The 20,966-nt window shown below is 47.2% G+C and overlaps 1 protein-coding gene across 5 annotated transcripts in view; it reads right to left on the minus strand.

Annotated features, from left to right (window-relative positions):
• Positions 1 to 20,966, minus strand: part of NTRK3 (neurotrophic receptor tyrosine kinase 3) — a 376,727-nt gene that overhangs the window by 63,137 nt on the left and 292,624 nt on the right. For all 5 annotated transcript variants that reach the window (XM_081291778.1, XM_081291779.1, XM_081291777.1 and 2 more), the window contains one exon: positions 868 to 998. In XM_081291778.1, the coding sequence (XP_081147904.1) occupies positions 868 to 998 (131 nt within the window). The remainder of the gene's footprint in view (positions 1 to 867; positions 999 to 20,966) is intronic.

Here is a 20,966-nt window from a genome sequence, read left to right on the forward strand (position 1 = left end):
AGCATTTACTCTTCTCGATTAAAGTATTGTTTGTTTATTTATTTGTTTTGGTACTAAGCATTGGTCTAGAGAGAGGCTCCTCCATGGAGTAAGGGTGGAGGAGGGTAGTGGTAGTAGCCAAGCCTCTTCTCCATACCAGGCAGCTCCAACTGTACATCTGCCCAGTATCTCAGCAGCACAAAGCCCTGTGGTTAATGGACCCAACCAGCAGCTTCCAGGAGCAAGTTACCCACAGTCACCTGCCCCATGGAGTCTAAACATGGACCCTTTGGCAGGAATTTAAGAATTCCTGGGCTGGGGTTATGGCTCAGTGGTAGAGTGCTTGCTAGCATGTGTGAGGCACTGGATTCGATCCCCTGCACCACATAAAAATAAACAACAACAAAAAATAAAGGTATTGTGTCCATATACAACTAAAATATATATAAAGAATTCCTGTATATCTGACTGCCCCACTCCTGATATCTGATACCCTTGAGTAATGGCTCCCCAGGCCTCCTTGAGCAGCCCACCCTTCATCCAGCTTTGCTCTTGAAAAGGTTGAGTGACTTTCCATGTACAGATAATTCATCCTACAGAGCCACTGGGGCAGGAGATCCAGGACCTGCAGAACTAAGTCAGCACCTTTCATCAGCATAACTTGTTCTCCAGGCAAAGCCCCTTTGAATTCCACAGCCTTTGACCTCAGAAGCCAAAGGAAGTTGGTTTATGTCCAATAGAAAAGTCACTGCCCCTGCAACACGTTCCCCTGAATACATCTGAGAATCTAGCACCATCTTCTCTGGTGGAGAATGGGTGAGCCTCTTCCTCTGCCTCCCTGGGCCTCAGCCAGCCCTCTCCCTGGTGCCCACATGCTCCAGAATTTACCTTCACTGCCACCAGCATCTTGTCCTTGGTTGGGCTGAGGTTGTAGCACTCAGCCAGGAAGACCTTCCCAAAGGCTCCCTCGCCCAGTTCACGCTTCAACACTATGTCCCTTCGCTTGATGTGCTGCACATCTGCAGAGGGGAACAGAGAGGAGGCAGAAAAGTCAGTCTTTGGTGCTTGTCCAGACAACAAGGGATATGGGGCGCTTCCAAGTCCACAGTCGGGAAAACCAAACTCTAGCACCCTGATTTAAGCATGGAAACTGGCTTTGCTTTGGGGTTGCAGAGTGTGACTCCAAATTGAATCTCAGCTCTGTCCCTGACTAGCCACTAACTTCTCTAAACACTGCTTTTTCAGTGGAAAACCGCCCACAGTAGTTAGTGCCCAGGAATCTGGTGTTACTTAGCAATAGTTGTTGGAGAGGGGATACAGCAGTCTCTAGTTATCCTGCACGTGGATCCCCCGGGATCTTGTTAAAATGCAGATTCTGATTCAGTAGGTCTAGAAGTCCAACATTCCAGTTGATGACAAAGTACTGTTAGTAGGGTTCAGAATCCTAGTTCCATCCCCTTGCAGGTTTTTCTGAGTTGGGAAAAGTTATTTAATCACAGAGCCTCAATTTCCTCAACTGCAATATGAGATTAACAACAATACCTTCCTCAAAGGATGAGAATCCATATAAAGAGCCTGGCCCAATGCCTGGGACAAACTAAATGTGTATATGTGTGTGCATATACACATGTGTCCGCGTGCACATTCGCACACACCCATATACTGGTTCTTTTTGTAACAATGGCCACAATGACCCCAGCATAACAGTGCCTGGGTCATGATAGAAACTACTCATGGACAGCTAAAACCATTTCAAAAAACCCTCCTGTTGACCCATCCTTCTCCTCGGAGAGAAAGGACACTGAAATCACAAGTGGCCAATTCAGAGACAGCCCCAGAGTGAGGGCCTGTGCAGAGAGAGGGGTTGCCATTCCCTCTGCTAATTTAGCCACCTAATTTTAATTAGGTTCTCCTGTCTGCCAGGAGAAAGCAGAGCTGTGACCTCAGCCCTCCCACCTCTTTGGAAAGAATGCTACCAAGGAATTGTACAAGCAGTGGGCTGGCGCTGAAAGGAGCCAGCTCGAGATTACTCACTGACCTTTACATTAATTGTTCAACAGGCAGAAGCCCATTAAATACCTGTATTAACATTATGAAGAGCATCGCAGAGCCAGGAAAGAGGATTGTCTCCAATGACCTTGTCGAAAATAAAATCTGAAGGGGGAGGACCTTGGCAGACTGTCCTCAGGAGTGAGGAGCCTGTGACAGGGACAGAGGGGCATGGCTGGAAGGCTTTGGTTAGTGTCTTGGTGTGTATGGGGATTTCTTTCAGAATAGACTACTCAAAACATTGTTTTTCCCTGTTAAGGCTCTTGATATCCCACAGTATCCTGGACGGTCTGCCTTGTGAGGATTTATGGGAGGAAACCATGGCCCTGATATCTGAAGCGGCTGCCCCACCCTGCCAAGCTATGTCTCAGCCTTTACAAGTAGGGGATTAAAAATCAGTTCCCTTCTTCACTCCCTCAGCCTCCGCTTCCCAGTCTCTGAGAAGGGTATTTGGAGGCCTTGAGGGGAAAGCTAAAGAGTTCCCCCCTAAGAGAAAATTGGAGGTCAGGACCTCTCTTGGGAGGCCATCTGCTCATTGCTACCTAATGATTCCCAGGTGATTAACAATGACGCACAGGTTCCTACAAGGGGAATGGAGATGGGGCTGGTAAAGGTAGCTCTTCAGTGCCAAGCCCCAGCCTCTAAATGCTCAGGAATTGGTAAGGCCTGGGGAGCTAGAGGCACTTGATTTAAGATCTGGAACCTCCAAAGCTAGTGTACTTTACAGAACACCTTGGATTTCAGATTTCTCGTCTGTAAAATGGGTTTGGGGGATAATATAAGTTCTCCCTCCCTATTCCCTATGAAAGTCTGTAAATGTTTAATTCCCCCAAAATGTAGGTGTTGTAAAACAGTATTTCGATCACCACTTTATCAATTTCATGGGAAAATGAAGGCCAAGTCTGGTTCTCACCTGGTGGCTGAGGTGGGCTTGGAATCCAGAGCATAATAAGGACATGAGAGAACATTCATATCACTTAGGGAAGAACCTCCTCTGGCCCAGACCCCACTCTCCCTCTGCATCACAATAGAAGAATGCTTCTCAAACTGGAACCTGTACCAGACTCGCCTAGAGAGTTTGTTTAAACAGATTGCTGGGCTTCTCTCCTCCAAGGTCCCAACTGAGCAGGTCCCAGTCAGGGCCTGAGAATATGCATTTCTAAGTTGTTGATACCACTGGAACAGAACCGTTGGAACAGAACATTTTTGTAAGGTGAGGGAATTAGCCAGTTGAAAAAAAAGCTGTTCACCTTGACTGCTTGAATTTAACCAGTCCCATGCCTACAAAGACATTAAGTTATGCCCCACCTCCAGAAGACCAGGAAGCCCTCCCAGACCCTGGACTTACCTCCTCTTCTCCTCCCCTCCCTAGCTGTGTGGACTAGGCTGAGCCATCTCCTCCCAGAGCCTGAACTACCCATCAGTGCAATAGAAATCATGCCTCTCTTGTGTTCTAGAAATGTCTCCAGAAAGGCAAAAGCAACATAATGCATATTTCTGGGTGCCTAAGTCCAACTCTGAGCTGGACGTCCACACTAGTTTCATCAGGGGTTCTCGTTCTCAGCTATAATGAGTGTAAAATGAGAATAGAGGCGCTTTACCAAGAGCAGGACTCTGGTTTTCATCTGCAGTGCCTGGGTCACGTCAAAGAATCCTGCCTCCTCTCCTCCCTCCCTGCACAGCAAGATTCACAGGCCCTGAAAGATTCAGCCAAGCCAAGTGGGAGCCTCATAGAGGGAGTGATTTCCCAACCCTTCCTCAACATCCAGAGAATCCAGAGCCTGGCAACAGCTGCAAACCCCCTGCTGCTGGAGGCAGAGGCTCAGGCAGCTGTGGACCTTGAATGTAGCAGGGGGCAGGTGACCACATTTTGGGAAACTTGTCTGTTCTCTGTAAGCACATGAAAAAGGCTGGGGTGGAAGCCTACCTTGGGCCAAAGTATCTTCCCCCAATATGTAAATGAATCATTCTCAGGGGCTCAGTACAAAATGGTGTTGGTTCATTCCAGTTGTCTTCCAAGTATAGGGACTTTGACTTTGAAATCAATACCTGTGCTTGGCCATGGGTGGGATGGTGAGAGCTGGGAAAAGGGCAGACAAAGGAAGAGAAAGAAAAACAGATTCCATTCCACCTTAAATCCTCCTCCAGGAGGGAACTTCTTCCAGGTCATGGGGAGAAGAGGCTCCACAAGGTAACCAGGGAGCTTTGGCAAAGAAAAGCTGGACTGGGGCCAAATGCACAGGGCAAATCACTTGCACATGGAAAAGCCCATGTACCAACGAGATTCTAGCCTCCAAAACACCAGGGCAGTAACTGCTTTCCTGGAACCCACCAAGGAAGAAGCAGGGCAAAGGGATTGATGGGCACCAAATCGTACAATGTGCTCAAGGCTGGTTCTCATAATGATCTTGAGAGACAGTGTTAGAGGACCCCTTTCACAGATGAGAAAATGAGAGTAGGATTTAACCTTCCAAATTCACAAAGGTAAAAACTGACCAAGGACTCTCTTCTTTCTATGACCAGTTATTTCCTTTACATTAAGCTGCTTCTACTCTGTCCTTCCTGACTTTATAGCCACTCAATTAGACCTATTCACAGATGCCCAAAAGTCTACCTTCCACCATCTTCCACTCCTAACCAGCTTTCTCTGACCCGGCTCATCTTGGGACTGTATTACAGCATCTTCCCAAGGGAAAGGGCAGCCACTCCCCCCATGGAGGCCACTCACAGCACACGAGGCTCTGGGGAGAAGGGAATGGATGCTCGGCCAGGCTCCAGGGAACGGCTGGAGTGAACCACTTCGTTTCTGACGTCCATCTATTTGGGTCCCTGCCACGCTTATTTTTAGCTCACACCGTGCTTCTCAGAGCTGCCTCTGGTGAAGCCATCTGACCCTCATGCCGAAAAGTGATGGATTTTCCTGGGAGGAGAGGGCATCAATCTCTTTTTACTGCCTGGTTGGCTGGCCCGGCAAGTCTGGGTCACAAGGCTCAGACGTCGGGATGCAGGAAGGGGAGGAGGAGAGAGGGGAGACACAGCCCAGGCTGTGGGAAGACCTCCCAATCTCCACTAAGGAAGGCGCTGTTGGAGAGAATAAGGAATTGGTGTATAATGGGAAGGGATCTTTAAGAAATGAAAAGGGTTCCTGAGACCTTTTGCCCTGGCTCTTCCTGAATTCTTTTTTGCAAGAGAGCCACTAACTGAGTTCCACCAAAGGAAGCCACCTGTAGATCCTCTCCTTCCCACAGGACCACTGGTTCATCGGACACAAATACAGTGTGAGGATTTCTGCATCGTGGTTTCAGCTCCAAGAATTCTTCCTCTGTAGTGGGGACCAAGATAACTATTCCATATGTGTGGGATTCACTTCTGGGAGGTCTTCCAGACCTTGCAGCAAGCTTGACCTAAAGCAAAAGCTCTTATCCTGCAAGTCACTGGGCACCTCTGTACAGAAGACCACAGAACCCTAGGAGGCCAGTAGGCAGACAAGGGTTGTACCTCACCCTGCCCGTGCTCACTGGGGCTGCCAGGAGGCTGCATCCTGGGGTTGGGGGCTGAGGGAGACTTTCCTACAGCATCTGCTGAGACATGCATAGGTACCCTGGATAGTTTGTGTGATACAGCTGGATACAGAGGTGACTACTGTCAATTGCATCTCTGTTCTGGGGGGAAGGGAGGCAGGAAAGACAGTCGTAAACTGCTCAGCCTTGCTGACCATGGATGAAAGGGAACAAAACCCCACATAATATGGAACTGCTGAAAGAGTGAGGATTTGGAGAGTGGGAAGACCAGGTCTGTATTGAAATCCTGATCTTGTCTCTTACTCTTTGTGTCCTACACTCTCCAAGCCTCTAGTTCCTTATCTGTATAATGGAAACACAGATATTGATTTAGCAGCATCGTTAAGAGGGCTGATTTAAAGCTTTTGGAGAACAGGGATGATCAGAAATATCTGTAATATAGCTTATATCTAGCAAATATGATTCCTTCCCTTTTTGTAAGACTTTCATTTTAAGAATGAAAATCAACCTATCTGCAAACAAAACAGCAGCTTGGAAAGAAACTTAGGAAAGATGGTGGTTTTTCTCTGGAAATAAAATGGCCTGTGGCTGCTCAGGGGTGAGGCAGCAAAGGACTCAAGGTCACCAGCAGTCTGCCCAAGCCCTCCACCATGATGTCTGACCTGCGGCTGCTGCAGAGTCCAAAATAGTTTGTGGGAGGAGGTTGGTTAGACAATGGAATGAAGACATCACGATGTAGAGACAGCCACCTACTCAAGACTGGTATTGATCAGTAGAGAAAAAACAGATTTCCCAGGGTCGATGGTTATAAATAAGGGTGATCCTGACTCTGCTATGTCAAGCTGCAAACTCGAATCCCCCCAAAGCTAGCACTGTTTCTCAGACAAGAATGCTTTTACTGGGGTTCATTTGCTACCTTGGTGCTTTGGCTGATATTATCTTCTCTGGGGGGTGGGGGGTTGGTCATGCAAGTGTGCAGAGCTGAGAGGCTACTCTCTGAAGATTGGGGTCTGAGAAACCCACAGACAGCCCCACCCCAGTGCAACCCTAAGGACTGGCCACTATTGGGTACTTCTGGCCATTTTAATACCTAAGTTCCCAACTGACTCCTGGGTTCATCCCTGAGACTGATCAAATCTTTCCCTCACAGACACTACCTCACTCCATGCATGTATCTTTTAGTTTATTTTTATCTCTTGTGCCATTCTTAATAATAAAAATAACTGCCATTGACTGAGCACTTCCCCTGAGCCAGGTGCCAGGCTAAGCATGTGACATGTAGCATCTCACACATCTTTACAATATTCTGAAATATGTGTTGCTACTGGCTCTACAGATGAGGAAGCGAAGCTCATGGTGATGAAGTAATTTGTTCAAGATTCCCCAGCTACCAAAGGTGACCCATCAGACTCTAAAATCTAGTAGAGTAGTCCCCACAGGGGACACATTTCCAGACTCCCAGAGGGTGCCTGAAATTATAGATAGTTCCAATCCCTGTTACACTGTGTTTTCCCTGTATATGCATGCCTATGATACAGTTTAACTTATAAATTAGGCACAGTACGATTAACACTAATCACTAACATTAATCATCAAGATTAGTGATTAACAACTATCAACAATAATAAAACTTAATAATTATAATGCAATGCAGTAATAAAAAATTATGTGAATGTGGTCTCTCTTCAGAGTCAAGACAAATATTAATATTTTTGGATGCAGTTGGCCATCGGTTAATGAAACTCCAGAAAGAAAAGGTATGGGTGGAGGGTCTTCTGTTGCAACTCTTCCTCCAAAACGAGGCTCTGTGCTCTGAACTGGTACTAGTATTTAGTGGAAACTAGTAGCTTCTATAATGGCCTCATGAAACCTGTTCTTACCACTCTTGGTGGCCACTGCCTGAGCCCAATGAGAGAAGCCAGGATGTCTTTTGAAGATCAAGACCCCCACTGCTTCACAGAAGAGCAGAGGGTGGTGAGTCCTGAGGGTGACTGTCATAAAGGACGAGGGAGATTCTTGGCAGGAGAGTGGGGAAGAGGGAACAGGGAGAGGAAGGGAGGATCTCTGAGAAGCGTGTGTTTTCTTTGCACTAACCAGACCCTAGGGTCTCAGACTGCCAAAAAGGCTCAGAAGAAAACATTAATTCAATACCACACATTTAATTACACATGAAATGGAATGTCTTTAAATGGAAAAGAATAACATTCTCAAGAGCTCCAACTGTGGGTTTTTGAAGTGGCAGGAGGGAGAAAGAAGGCCAGCTCTAAATCTTTTCATGAGAAAGGACACTACCAAGAGGGCAGGACCCCTGCCTTCCCTAGTGGCAGGACCCTTTCTGCCTGCCATCACAGACCGGTCCTCGCCCCTTCTCTTGGCCCCACTGTCTTGTGTCTCCCCTCATGCCTATAAGTGGTGGGCAACTTCCCCTGCAGCATTGTGTGACAGTGTGACCTGGTGAGTGTGTCCCCTAGCTGGCTGCAGACCCTTCATAATGGTCTGCAGCCTACCCCGCCAGTTCTCAAGGACAGAGGATCAGAGCATGACTGAACCATTCAAATAGCCACTCTTGCAGCGTGATCTCTGGATGATGTACACACTTGGAACAAAGAAGGATCTTGGATCCATGACAAGGACCTTTCTAGAACATACTTCGAAGGCTGGAGAGCGAATAGAGGAACTCTGTAGAACTTTTCTTGGAAGTCTAGAATATAAAACTGACTAGCCAAATGGGGTAATAATAGCATGGAGATGGACTCCAGGTTGAATGAACACCAGCACTGTCCACCACTGCTGCCACCATGGGGTGACATTGGCTCAGGAATGCTTATCTGAGAACCCAGATCTTTCTGCTGATCTACCCCATGCTCCATCCCAAAGTCTCCTGGACCAGGGCCCCACCCACATCTTTTCAGGGTCAGATGTCTTTGCAAAAGAGGCCCTGAAAAGTGCTGGTCACTGCTCAAGACAAAGGGTCAATGTCATGTGTTGCTCAAGGTCATCCGCTGAGCCTAGCACAGGACCTCATACATAGCAAATACTCACTAAATGTTTGATGAATGAAAGAACAAATTAAAACTCCCTCTGAAGCACTGCTAGAGTTAGGAAGGAGAACCTACAAAGAGCAAGGAACGAGGGAATCTGGGGGAGTGGTGAAAAGAAAGGAAAGATGAGTGAGAACAGGAAAGGGTCCAGCAACTCCCAACGGGCGGAGTTATTTATGTCCTGGCTCCAAGACTGGCCTGAAGAATCAAGATCCTATTGAACCAGGATGTCATGAGGCCCACATCCTAACCCTCAGTCTCCGGCACCCCAGGCTTCTAAACAAAGTGCCTCTGTGCTCCACGTCTGCTGCGGCTCGGCTCGGTGAACACCGGGTCCCACTCCAGGGCACGTGTGTACCCCAAGGCTAGAGGTAGCAGTCTAGGACTCAGAGACATCGTGTTCCCAGCAAGACAAATGCATAAATAAGACACCCTGCTGTTTCTGGAAGCAGCGAAGAAAGAGGATCACGAGAGGACTGTCTGTTCTGGGGTCATTTCCAGCTCACGTTTCCTGACACAAGAAGTCCAATATGTGAGGCTGAGGTTCAGATGTGTCCCTGTTCCCAGGTGCTACCCCTTCGAGCTCCACCGCTGAGAGCTCAGACATAGGTGGACCTGGTGGGCCCCTGACATCCCTCCCTCACCACGCCACACCTATCCTTTCCTACCCACTTCCTCCGTCTCCATGTCGCCATGGCCCTTCCTGTGGCAAGAAGACCTCTGGCTCTCATTAAACGTTGATTCCTTGAGCCAAGAGGAAAGAGCAAAAGAACTCCCCAAGGAAAGCCATCTGGAATTGAGAAGTTAGGTGCTGAAAGATGAATCTCAGGCTCCGGCTGGGAATCTGTCCCTCTCGCAACTTGCCCAGCTCCCAACTTCCGCCCCCTCTTCTGGCCTGGATGTTTTCTTTCCAACTCCATGACAAACCCTCACCCAGAATGCCCATATAAGGGATGCGTTCTACCTCTTTCCGTCTTTCTGGAGGTCCTTCTGCCCCAGCAGCTGCCCAGGGATGCTGCCTTGGCTTCTAATCCCCAGCATCTAACTCACCTCTTCAGTGATATTTTGCTCTCATCAGCAATCAGAGAGCATAATGCATTCAAGGTTGCTCCTTCCAACTCCCAAGCTCTGGGGGGAGACTCAGCTCCTGGGTATCTAAAGCCATGAGATGAGCTTCACACAGGAAGTCAGGGTTCAGGAAGTAGGTTTCTACTTCCTGAGGACCACAGGGTGAATGAGAGAAGACAGACCAGAGCACCACAATGGCCCATTCATGGGACATGCCAATGACCTTGGTGATCCAGCTATCCTGGATCCAGTGGAAAATGGAGCCACTTCTTCAGATAGGAAGGGAAGGAAAGGGCGCCCTGAGACCCATGGAGTCAGAAGCAACAATATATTCTAATACACAAAAAAGAAGAAATGACAGGAATGCACTTGTAGCAAAACACCAGTATGACAGAGAGGGGAGCAAGGATGAATCTGTCTTTGGGATGAGGCAGAGCGGAGTAAAATTCACTCCTGACAGCACATCCTGGGAGGTAGTCTTTGGTGATTCACTAAACCAGTCTCAAGTGTTGATGTTTCAATGGGTGAAATTGAGAAAACATCCATCTCATTGAATTGTCATGAGGAATCAGTGAGATTATATGTGGACGGTGATGCATTTGAAGTGTGTTGAATGAACTAATGGCCATAAAGGTTCCTGCAGAAATAGCCAGTTCCTTCCTTCCACCTGCCCTCCACTCAGACTCTCAATCATCTTTCCTGATCACTTCATCTCTATGAGCCTCAATTCCCTTACCAGCAAAAAAGAAAATAATAATAATAATAATAATAATAATAATAATAATAATAATAATAATATATTCACTGCACGGAGTTGTGATGTCTTTAAAGGAGATACCATGAGATACCAAAGGAGATACCATACTCTCTGCTTAGTGGCAGAGAGTACCCAGTAGATGCTAAAAGATTTTACCTATGGTACCAATGCCATTAGGGCAGTCTTTAGATGATTATTGGAGAAATCTGATAACTTGGCCCAAATTTCCAGACCTCTTCCTCATAAATTCCCCATAGAAATGCATGGAATGGGTCTAACAGATACACAGGCTGCTCATTCACTATCCTCTGAGTGACTAGCAAGTTGGTTCCTGTGCATCTTTGCCTACAGCACTCACCCCTTTGGGGACCCTTTCCCCACTTCCACAATTAGAATCAACCCATTCCCTAAACTGGCCTTAATCCCATTTACTCCCTAAGACCTTCTTTTGATCATTTTTCTTCTTGAAAAGACTTTTTCCTCTCTTCAGAATGTCTATTCCCTAACACAAAATTAGGTGTCCCGGGGCCACCTCTGTCTACTCTGCTGTCTCCTACATAAACTCAGCTCACAGGCTGGCCAGGGAAACAAGCTCAAGACATCCTTGCTACCTAACTATAGAGAGTTAATGGCATCAGCAAAGACCAGTATTAGATTTTTATGAGATGTAATTTAGTTATATTGGAGGCATAGGATTCCAGTTCATTTGTGGGCACGGGCCAGGTCCTTAAATATCCCATATCCGCCAGTTTCCAGGGGAAAAGAAAAGTTGCTAGGCTGAAATCTGTTCACTCTTATTCTTTCTCTCAGCAATAAATTTAATGATAGGGAAGATTTTACTTTACAAGTGAACTCTAGAAAGTGAACAGAACACCCAGTAAGGTCAGAAGACGTTCTTAGAGGCACCCCCATTTTTTCTTTTCTTTCCTTCTTTTCCTATTTTTGGTGTGTGTGTGTGTGTGTGTGTGTGTGTGTGTGTGTGGTACTAGAGGTTGAACCCGGGGTATGCTCCACCTCTGAGTCACATCCCCAGTCCTTTTTGTTTGTTCATTTACTTGTTTACTTATTTTTTATTGCTTAGGGCCTTGTTTAATTGTTGAGGCTGACCTCAAACTGGTGATCCTCCTGTTTTAGCCTCCAGAGTCACTGGGATAACAAGTGTGCATCACCACACCTGAATTGGAGGCCTATTGTAAGGATCATCTGCCATAGACATGTTGGGACATGCTGGGACTCACTAAGTCGCTGGCCATAAGGAATAGTAGCCATAGGCAGGCTTAGTCATGTCTGCTTGCAATTGATAAGGAGCTGTAAGGGGCACTAGCCATAGGCACATTTAACAATGACTGGTTACAATCAATAGAGAGCACAGCTCCATGGACATGCACAAAGAACATGCCCTGTTGCAATTACATCATCTCATGGCCACTGATGGGGACAGCATGGACATTGACTTTCACTGGGAGTAACCAATCACTAATGTGCACCCCAACTTGGAACTATATTTAAATTGCTTGTCCTGCCACATCAACAGGCTGCTCTGAGGATATCAGTGAAACTGGCTGCCTTGCTGTCTGTCCCCAGATTGATTCCACCATTCCCTGACGTCCATCTGTTTGGCTGGAGAGAACCACCAGACAACAACAACAATGTCTGCCCTTCGGCTAAGAGAAGTCGCATGGCATCAGGTAATTTGGGGTTCGTGGTTGCCTTCTGATTGTGATTTGCTTGTAGTGTTAATTAGTGTGCATTAAATGCTAGTTAGGGTGCTCCAACTGTTTGCATTAATTGTTTGAGTTTGATGATTGGTGTGATCAAATACACGCTCACATGAAAGACAATCCACCTCCGAGTAATTATTAACAATGCCACTTGCGACACCTTTCTTTAGGAAAGTTTAACTTTGGCTTGGCTTGAAGTCGAAGGGCAGGGCTTGGACATCAAAGGGAAAATGATACTGTGGTTTAGCAGGGAAGAGAGGGATCAGGGAGGTGGGGAGGGAAGGGGTAAAAAAGAGGAAGGCAAGGAGAAGAGAGGTGGGTGGGGGGAGGCACAGAATCCTTCAAAATCTGAAATCTAATGCTTAACCCTTAGGCTCTTTCGTCAAGGAACCCATCTTTCCTCTTCTTGGAGAAATACTTAAGATCTGTGTGCAGTTGTGACCTTCTAAGCCATAGGTCTGGCCCCCTTGAAAGGGCACTTGCCCTCAGAGTAGGGGGAGACCCCTTCGGGCAGCTCTGTTCCCCCAGAGCAGAGGTTCAGCCTTCCCACAGTTGTGCGGAGGGCTGGTAACACCCCTTACCTGTTGATCACCACATTCTCCCTGCCCAGGAGCTGAAAGCTCCCTTGCCCCTCCTACCTCAGCTCAGCAACCCACAGGCTTCCTTTTCAGCCCCAATAGCACAGAACACTCTTTGCTATGGGGGTTCACCCTGTGCACACCCTTTATTTCTAGCCAAGTCTCCCTCCACCTGATCTCAGTGTTTGGACCTTCCTTCTACCCCTCCAGGGGCTGGAAGCCCCTGAAGAGCCCTCTTCCACAGACTGCAGAGGCAGTCTGTCTGTCTGGGAGCCCAGAGAGTCAGGGGCTGGGTCCCTTCCAAGGGGGGTGTTCCTGCTGGCAGCTTCCAGCCCTGGAACTAAGGCTTCAGCTGGACGCTTCATCTTCTCCATCCCTCTCTAAGCCTCCTGCTCTGGTCCTCACTCTCTTCAGCCAAGCAACTGATGGGGAACAAGGTCAGAGGCCAGAGCCTTTGGGTCTCAGCAGCTCAGCCCTCAGCGTGGGCAGCCTGAGCTCAGAGCAGCCAGCAGATTCGTTCCGCACGGCCTCCGCGATCCTGGATCCGCGCTTCCCCTTGTTGAAGTCCACTCCTTCTGCCAGGTGTTTTCCCACCACATCCTCTGAGCTGATTTCCAAGAGTTCCCCCACACCAGATGTTAAATATACTGTCCGATGAGCTTTTCTGGCCCGTCTCCTGAACCTCCCCCTACCCTACAATTCTATTTTTTTTTTAAGTCAGAACCAGTAGAATTCTGGGTGCTTCCACCTGAGGCCTGGATTCCCTATCCCCCAGCTTGGCTTCTCATATTCAGTCTAATGAGGGTCTCCAAACTTCAGGTTTGCTGTCTCTCAGGCACTGGCTAAAGTCACCAGCAAAAACTTAAATGTGGCATGATGCTTTGAACAAGAAGATAATTCCTTACAGTTTTCTTGATGCCAGAAGAAACAGAGTATGTGTCGACAAGTTTGGGCCTTGAAGGACACCGATATCATTTTTTCTTACCAGTCCTTTAGAAGATTCCAGAAATTGAAAGTCAAGAGTTTTAGGGGGGGGCTAACAGTCAGTAGAAAATTGGGAGCAGAAGAAGTCTGCTTGGAACTCCACCAGATCTTTGCTGCTGACAAATGGCTCTCAGCTGCAATGAGATGGACACCCTGGGGTAGGTCCCATTTACCAGGGTGGAATCCCTGGAGCATCGGCTTGAGGAATCCACCTCAGACATACACCAAGGCCCTCAAGACAAGCCACCCTTTCATATCCTGTAGGGGGACCTCCAATCCCCTCCTCAGAAGCCTTGGGGACTTTTCCTCTCTCATTTCTCAGATGAGATGGTTGCTCCATGTGACAAACGCCTGCACGTCTTTGTACTACTGTGACCACCTTCTGCATAGACCATCCTGTCTCCCCTACTCTTCCTAAACTCCTTGTCCACCTGCCCTTCTCCAGGTGGGTTACTGGCCTCCATTGCTGGCCAGCATTTTACTGCTTTCTCCAAGAGCTCTGCTTCTCTGCCAGACCTTCTCAGTGTGTGTGTGTGTGTGTGTGTGTGTGTGTGTGTGTGTGTTCCTTATCTCTGATACAGACCTTCATTGAAGTTCCCAGGCAGGTTTGAACAGCTTCTTAACCTCCACCAGGCAGTGCTCAGGTAGGGCCCCTAGCCTAGGCTGCTGTCCCTCTGCTGCCAGCGCTCTGAGGGGCCAGCTGCTGGCCAGAACTCCCTCTTCACAGTCCCCTCAATCCCCAGATTGCAAGGAGGCCAGCCAAGGCCTTTGCCACACTTTGTACCCTATAAACTGGCTTATTGCCTCTGGGTCTCCTCTCCGGGAACTTCCCATTTTCTTATTTTCAGCAGCAAAACGACAAAAATGGAAGGATCAAACATGTCTCAGCTCCTCCTGCAAAAGTTTCTTGTGTCGATGACATGGGGATCTCCTCCTGCATAACTTTTGCAGGTCTGTGAGATTGGGATCCCTTATGATTTAGACACTAGGTCCCCCACCCCCCCATTTCTCACTGTGAAACAATGAAAGAAAGTTTAGAGGTGAATGATTGAGTTATAAAAGGTTTAACCTAATCAATGCATTGATTAATTAATCCCCATAGGGATTAGCTGGGTGGTAGCTGTGGGCAGCTAGGGTGAGGCTGGAGGAGGTGGGTCCCTGGGGGCATGCCTTCAGGGTTGATATTTTGTCCTTGTTGAGCAGAGTGCTCTCTCTGCTAGTCCTAAGCCACTTTTTCTCCATCACATTCCTCTACCATTATGTTCTGCCTCACCTTGAGCCTAGAAGAAGGGAGACAGCTGTCTGTGGACTGAGAGCTGTGAAACCAGGAGCCCCCAAATAAACTTCTCCCCTAATTGTACTTGTCAGATCTTCTGGTCACAGCAGTGAATAAGCTGACTAAAACAGGATCAGCATATGTGAATCTCCAGTTACTCCCGGTCATGATTTAGATGGAATGATTTAGGAAATCTGAGTTATAAAATCAGGAAGGAATTAAATATTTGGATGGAAGACCATTCAGAGGGAAAAAACATGTTATCTGTAACAGAGCAAAAACCGCTTGATGGATGTCTTGCTGAAATGGAGAGATGCTCCAGCCCTGCAGTACGAAGTTTCTAGCAGGCCAAGGGGTTGGGAAACGGGATTTGTTGCACAGTACCTGTGGTTACTAATTTAAGATGTGTGAAAAGCCATGTCATCTCCTCACCTGGTGTGCCGTATACACTACTTTAGTTTAGTGAACATTAGAAACAGAACAACAAATAAAACTGCGGGGTATGGTTGTACATACCTGTAATCTCAGCCATTTCGGAGGCTGAGACAGGAGGATTACAAATTCAAGGTCAGCCTCAGCAATCTAGCAACGCCTTGACTCAAAATAAAAGAATTAAAAGGACTGAGGGGTAACCAGGTGTCATGGTGCATGCCTGCAATCCCAGCGGCTCAGGTGGCTGAGGCAGGAGGATCGAGAGTTCAAAGCCAGCCTCATAGAGGAGGAAGGACCTTTGAAGTTAAAGCCAGCAAAAAGCGAGGTGCTAAGCAACTCAGTGAGACTCTGTCTCTAAATAAAATATAAAATAGGGCTGGGGATGTGGCTCAGTGGTTGAGTGCCCCTGGGTTCATTATCCAGTACTCCCCCCGGCCCCCGAAAGAAAAGGACTGGGGTGGAGTTCACTGGCAGAACACACCTGGGTTCAATCCTTAATATTAAGTAAATAAATAAATAAATCCATGTATAAGAACATCTGTAACTTCACTGAGAGCCACAATAGCCACGGTGTTCTCAAGGAGTATCTTTTTTTTTTTTAATAAGTCCTTTAATTTCCCATAAACAATTCTTTGGCCACAAGCTTCCCAGGAGTGATAGGGAGAAGTAGGAACTGCTAGACAGTGGTTTTTTGGTTTTGTTTGTTTGTTTGTTTTTTGTTTTTTAGTTCTGTTGGGATGGTAAGTGTAGAGGCTAGAGAGGTGCTACTTATGTCATAAGGTCTTAGGCATACCCAGCTCTGCCCCAAACTAGCAGTGTGACACTCGACATGTTACTTAACCTCTCTGAGAGGACATCTTGTTTGGTAAGTGCAATATATGGCCAACATTTGTAAGAAAATGACATAATGTTAGTCTGTAAATCTCTCAGCGCAGTTCAGATAACTAAAATTTATTTCTACTCCCTTACAGAGACTACTCAATTTGGGCTGCCTCAAAAATGCTTGCTCACTTCACACCCATGGACAGATGCAGAGACAAGCATAATTTCAAAGGTCCTCCCTCCTCTAAGAACACACCTACGCCTCCCGCCCACCTGAGGCTGGAATTTGTCTGCAAAGCCTCTGTCTGCCAGATTCAGCTACAGAGAACTCTGAATGCCCCAGGCCATGGCCGTCCACCAGGGCTCTCTGCTTGGCTTGCAGAGGCAGTTTCTTATCAGGTGCATACTACAAAGGGTTAGGAGATCCAGGGACAGAGCAAGGCTCTGGGAAACTGGAGGGAACAAATGATAACCCCCCCCCCCAGCAGGTGAGTGTCACATGGAGCCACTTTTTTGAGTGCCTTTGACATTAGCATATGGAACCTTAGGAGTGGCTGAACAGTGTTTTGGTAAGTGAGTGACTGTGTCCAGCTAAGTAGGGCAGGAGAAGAGCTGGAGAATGTCCACCACACAAGGAGGTTTGACAGAACCCTTCTCCAAACCTGCCTGCTGTACACAGCCACTGGTTCCAGCCCAGCCCCTGGAGTAGTGGCACTGGACAGGAAAGAGGCTAGTTCGACAAAACTGATCATTTTTGACGGTGATGGAAACTGAGGTGCCAACATGGACTTGCTGATGAACCATATATTCATTTAATTCATAATGAATTCAATCAATATGCATGAAAGTTACAGGAATAGGGCTACATGCAGGGGACCCCACAGGGAACCAGAGACTCTCCTGGCCCTCCCACTGGTCTAGAGGAAATACCAGGTCATCTGGCAATTCCAATGCACTATGAGAAGCCCCATGGTGGGGTAAAGAGCAGACCCCCAGGGCGGCTGGAAGGACTCTTATGTACTCTCCTGGAACCTCATTTACTCTATGTGTGTAAGTGTGAAAATATGTGTTAAAAAATGACTTAAACAAAACAGTCAGAGGAAAGGTGTTCTAGTTTAATCATCCCCTCAACAATAGCAATGAAAATGCCTCATCAGTATGCTGAAGGCATCCCAGGTTCTTGGAAATTAATGTTGCTGTGCTTTAGTTGGGGGTGGGCGGTTGTTTAGAGGAGAGCTACCCCAGGAAGTCCACCTTGTGCAACTCACCTCTCCTCACATCTCCAGCCTGTGTGGCTAGGAATCTCCTGTAGCTGGCGCAGAGTGGTGAGTTCACTTGCCTCCTTACCTGACCTGCTGAGTTCCAAGAGTTCCAGCCAATGCCACTCAACACAGACCGTGTGTTATGGATGTAAAATGTCCCCCCCCCCAAAGCTCACGAGAGACAATATGAGGGTTCAGAGGAGAAAAGATTGGATTATGACAGCCTTAACCTAATCAATGAATTAATCACCTGATAGGGATTACCTGGGTGATAACTGAAGGCAGGCAGGGTGTGGCTGGGGGAGGTGGGCATTGGGGGGCATGGCTTTGGGGTATATATATTTTGTATCTAGTGAGTGGAGACTCTTTCTCCCTCCCCCTTCCTGATCATCATGTGGGTTGCTTCCCACCACCATGATGTCCTACCTCACTTGAGCCCCAAGGAACAGAGCCTGCTGTCTAAGGACTGAGACCTCTGAAAATGTGAGACCCCAAATAAACTCTTCCTCCTGTACAATTGTGCTGGTCAGGTCTTTTAGTCCCAGCAGTGAGAAAGCTAAATAAAACACCCTAGAACCGGACTGCTGAGGATCAAATATAGCTTACACCAACCATTTTGCTCTGAGATCTCAGAAAACTTACTTATGTTCCCTGGTTCTCAATGTCCATATTTGTAAAATGGCATAATACTGGTAGCGTCCACCTAAGCTCCTCATAGAATTGTTTTGAATATACATGTGTTAGGCTATATAAATGCTTAGAAATAATAAGTGGGAAGCCTCAAGTCTCGGCCATTATCATCAGGGCTATTGTCTTAATATCGTCAGCATCAAAAAGCTCATCATCATGATGATCACAGTCACTAGAGGGACCCTGTTAGCATCTTCCCTGGAAGAGACTGTGTGGCATCTTTAGGTGGGTTGATTTGACTTAACTCTAGACTCCACTGCCATTGGTTGTGTTGCCTTTTAAAGCCTCAGTCTTCCCACCTGTACAATGGACTAATGGAGAATTCCTATACCGAGGTATTTTTGTAGGATTAAGTGAGTCGCTCTATAGAAAAGAGCTGGTGCAATACCTAGAGGAAAGTCAGCTCTCAGTAATGGTAGTAGCTGCACTACTTTATTAACACCCAGGAAGAAAAGTTCTTTATATCTAATCCAACTTCAGCCACTTCTGCCCTTTAAAGAGGGGTGATGATTGTTCATGTAATTGAGAAATAAGTCTTCTTACTGTTCCCTAGTCTTGCAACGACCATGAAAGAAGTCAGGATCTTTCTCCTAGGTCTTGGTGCTCCTGGAAGTGGATCTGGAAGTAGATGGGCCACTGTTTAGCACAGCACATTAATTAGCCTGCGTGAATGCACAAGTAGGTGCAGTGCTGAGTAAGGAAAGAACTCAATGGCTCTGACCATGGAAGTGTGGGGACTGCATTTCCCTGGGGAGGAGTGAGTGAAGAGAGCCCAGGAGATTTGGAAGTAATGAGCAGAGCCTGGAGACATGGGATGGCACGTTGGTGAGGTGGCTGGAGGACTCTAAGAACAAAAACATCGAATGCTAAACGCTTGGTCCTTGGTGTTGCTGCAACATAAACTCCCCACGTATCACTAACACTAAAGCCAAAGCCACTCCACAGACCAGCTCCACAAAGGAGGGATGCTTTGAGCATAAGACTCTGTGCAAAAGAGACGTTTCACAGGTTGAGATGAAGACTCAGAAGAACTGCGGTGCACGGGGAATGCACACTGAGCCACCTCAATGAAAGCGGGGTCTCTGAAGGTTCCACAAGAAAAGCAAGATGGCCTTAGCCTACCCCAACCCCGAGCATCCTTTGAGTCAGGATCAATGTCTATGTGGGATGAGCCCCAACTCTTTCATTCAAAGCATGCTCAGCTCTTATCTGGTTTGTGAAATCATAATCATGGTACAAGTCCCTGCTTGACATCTCTGCTTAGGTGTCTCGTGATCTTTCCTAGGTAACAGAGACAAAAGACAACTCATGTTTGGAGCCGCTGGGTCTGGCCTTTCCCAGGGCCTCCCTATGGTAAGCAGCATTCCCCATTCACTCAGTGGCTCAATCCCTCTTTGCTGACTTCTTTCTGCAATATCCCCATGTCCATCACTAATCCCTGTTAACTTGTGTTCAAATCCGTCCACGTCTGCATTAGATGAGTGGCTCCCGGGTTGCCAGTGCCCTCCTGGCCCAAAGCTTCCAGATCTCTCATCTGGGCAAGGTCTTCCCCCACCCTTCTCTCCCATCCTTCATCTTCCACTCTGGTCCACAGTCAGCTAACCGGAGTTATCTTTTAAAAAAACTAAAGTAGGAAACTTAATGTCCCTCTCCTGCTTCAAATCTGAGTTTACAATACAAGCCAAACTCATTATATAATATCATAGCCTGTGGGAGGTGATTCTGCCTGGCTCCCTGACCTCATCATATCTGGCCCCTTCTCCATCACCTACTCCATTCCATCTTACTGACCTTCCTTCTCCTCTCAAATATTCCAAGCTCAGTGCTACCCTAGATCCCTGTCCCTGAACAGTTGTTTTCCCACCATTCAACCAAAAAAGGTCACTTCTGATATAGGACAATCTCAGTTCTCAAGAATAATGCTACCACCATCGGGTAACTGTCTTAATGACTTGTTTATCTACTTGTTTAGGTGTCTCGTGACATCTCATTCTCCCAGGGGAACAACACCTCCAGGACAGCTTGGGCTGTCTGTGATCTCTGTCGGTGTCATACCCTAGCACCTCCACTGGGTACCTGGCATATAACAGTGCCCAGCACATATCAGTGGAATAGATGAATGATTGCCTTGGTGGGTTTTATCATGACTCCATGGGCTGCAAACATCAAGTGAGAGCTGGAGATCCAGCACCAGCCCAGATGGCTGCAGCTTCAGCAGATCTAAATTCTGAAATGAAGGCAGACATGCTAGTTATTAAACCAGGGCAGTGCCCAGCAGGAGGGTAATCACAGCTCTGAGTTAATACTGAGCTCAAGACCTCAAACGTCTGAGAAGATTCCATCAGCAAACACACAAATGTTAAAGGTACTGAAAATCAGAAGCTGCGGTTCTCCTTCTTCCCTGAACATCTCACCTGCTCTTCAACCCTAGGCCTTGAACTTGAGCTATAATGAAAGCATTGGCCCTAACAACAGAAAAGACCATTGCATTAACCAGAAACACCTCCCGTATATTGCAATTATGTGGATTCTGTGAACCTCTTTGGGTAATGGCTAGCAGGAGCCAGGTGTGGAAGCTCAGTCAGTCTCTGGGATGCATGGTGAGCATCTGTGTGTGGGATCAACGTATTCTGCCATGGTCACCAATGTGAACACTCAGCAGGGTGAGAAACTGGAATGATGGAGGTTGCCTACTTCATCTCCCCAGCTAGCTGCCTCCTCCCAGAAAACAAAAACAAAAACAAAAACAAACAAACAAAAAATCTGGGCAGAGGTGTTGAGATGGG

This window comes from Spermophilus citellus (assembly GCF_964194105.1).
Source record: "Spermophilus citellus genome assembly, chromosome: 4".
NCBI classification, from domain to species: Eukaryota; Metazoa; Chordata; class Mammalia; order Rodentia; family Sciuridae; genus Spermophilus; species Spermophilus citellus.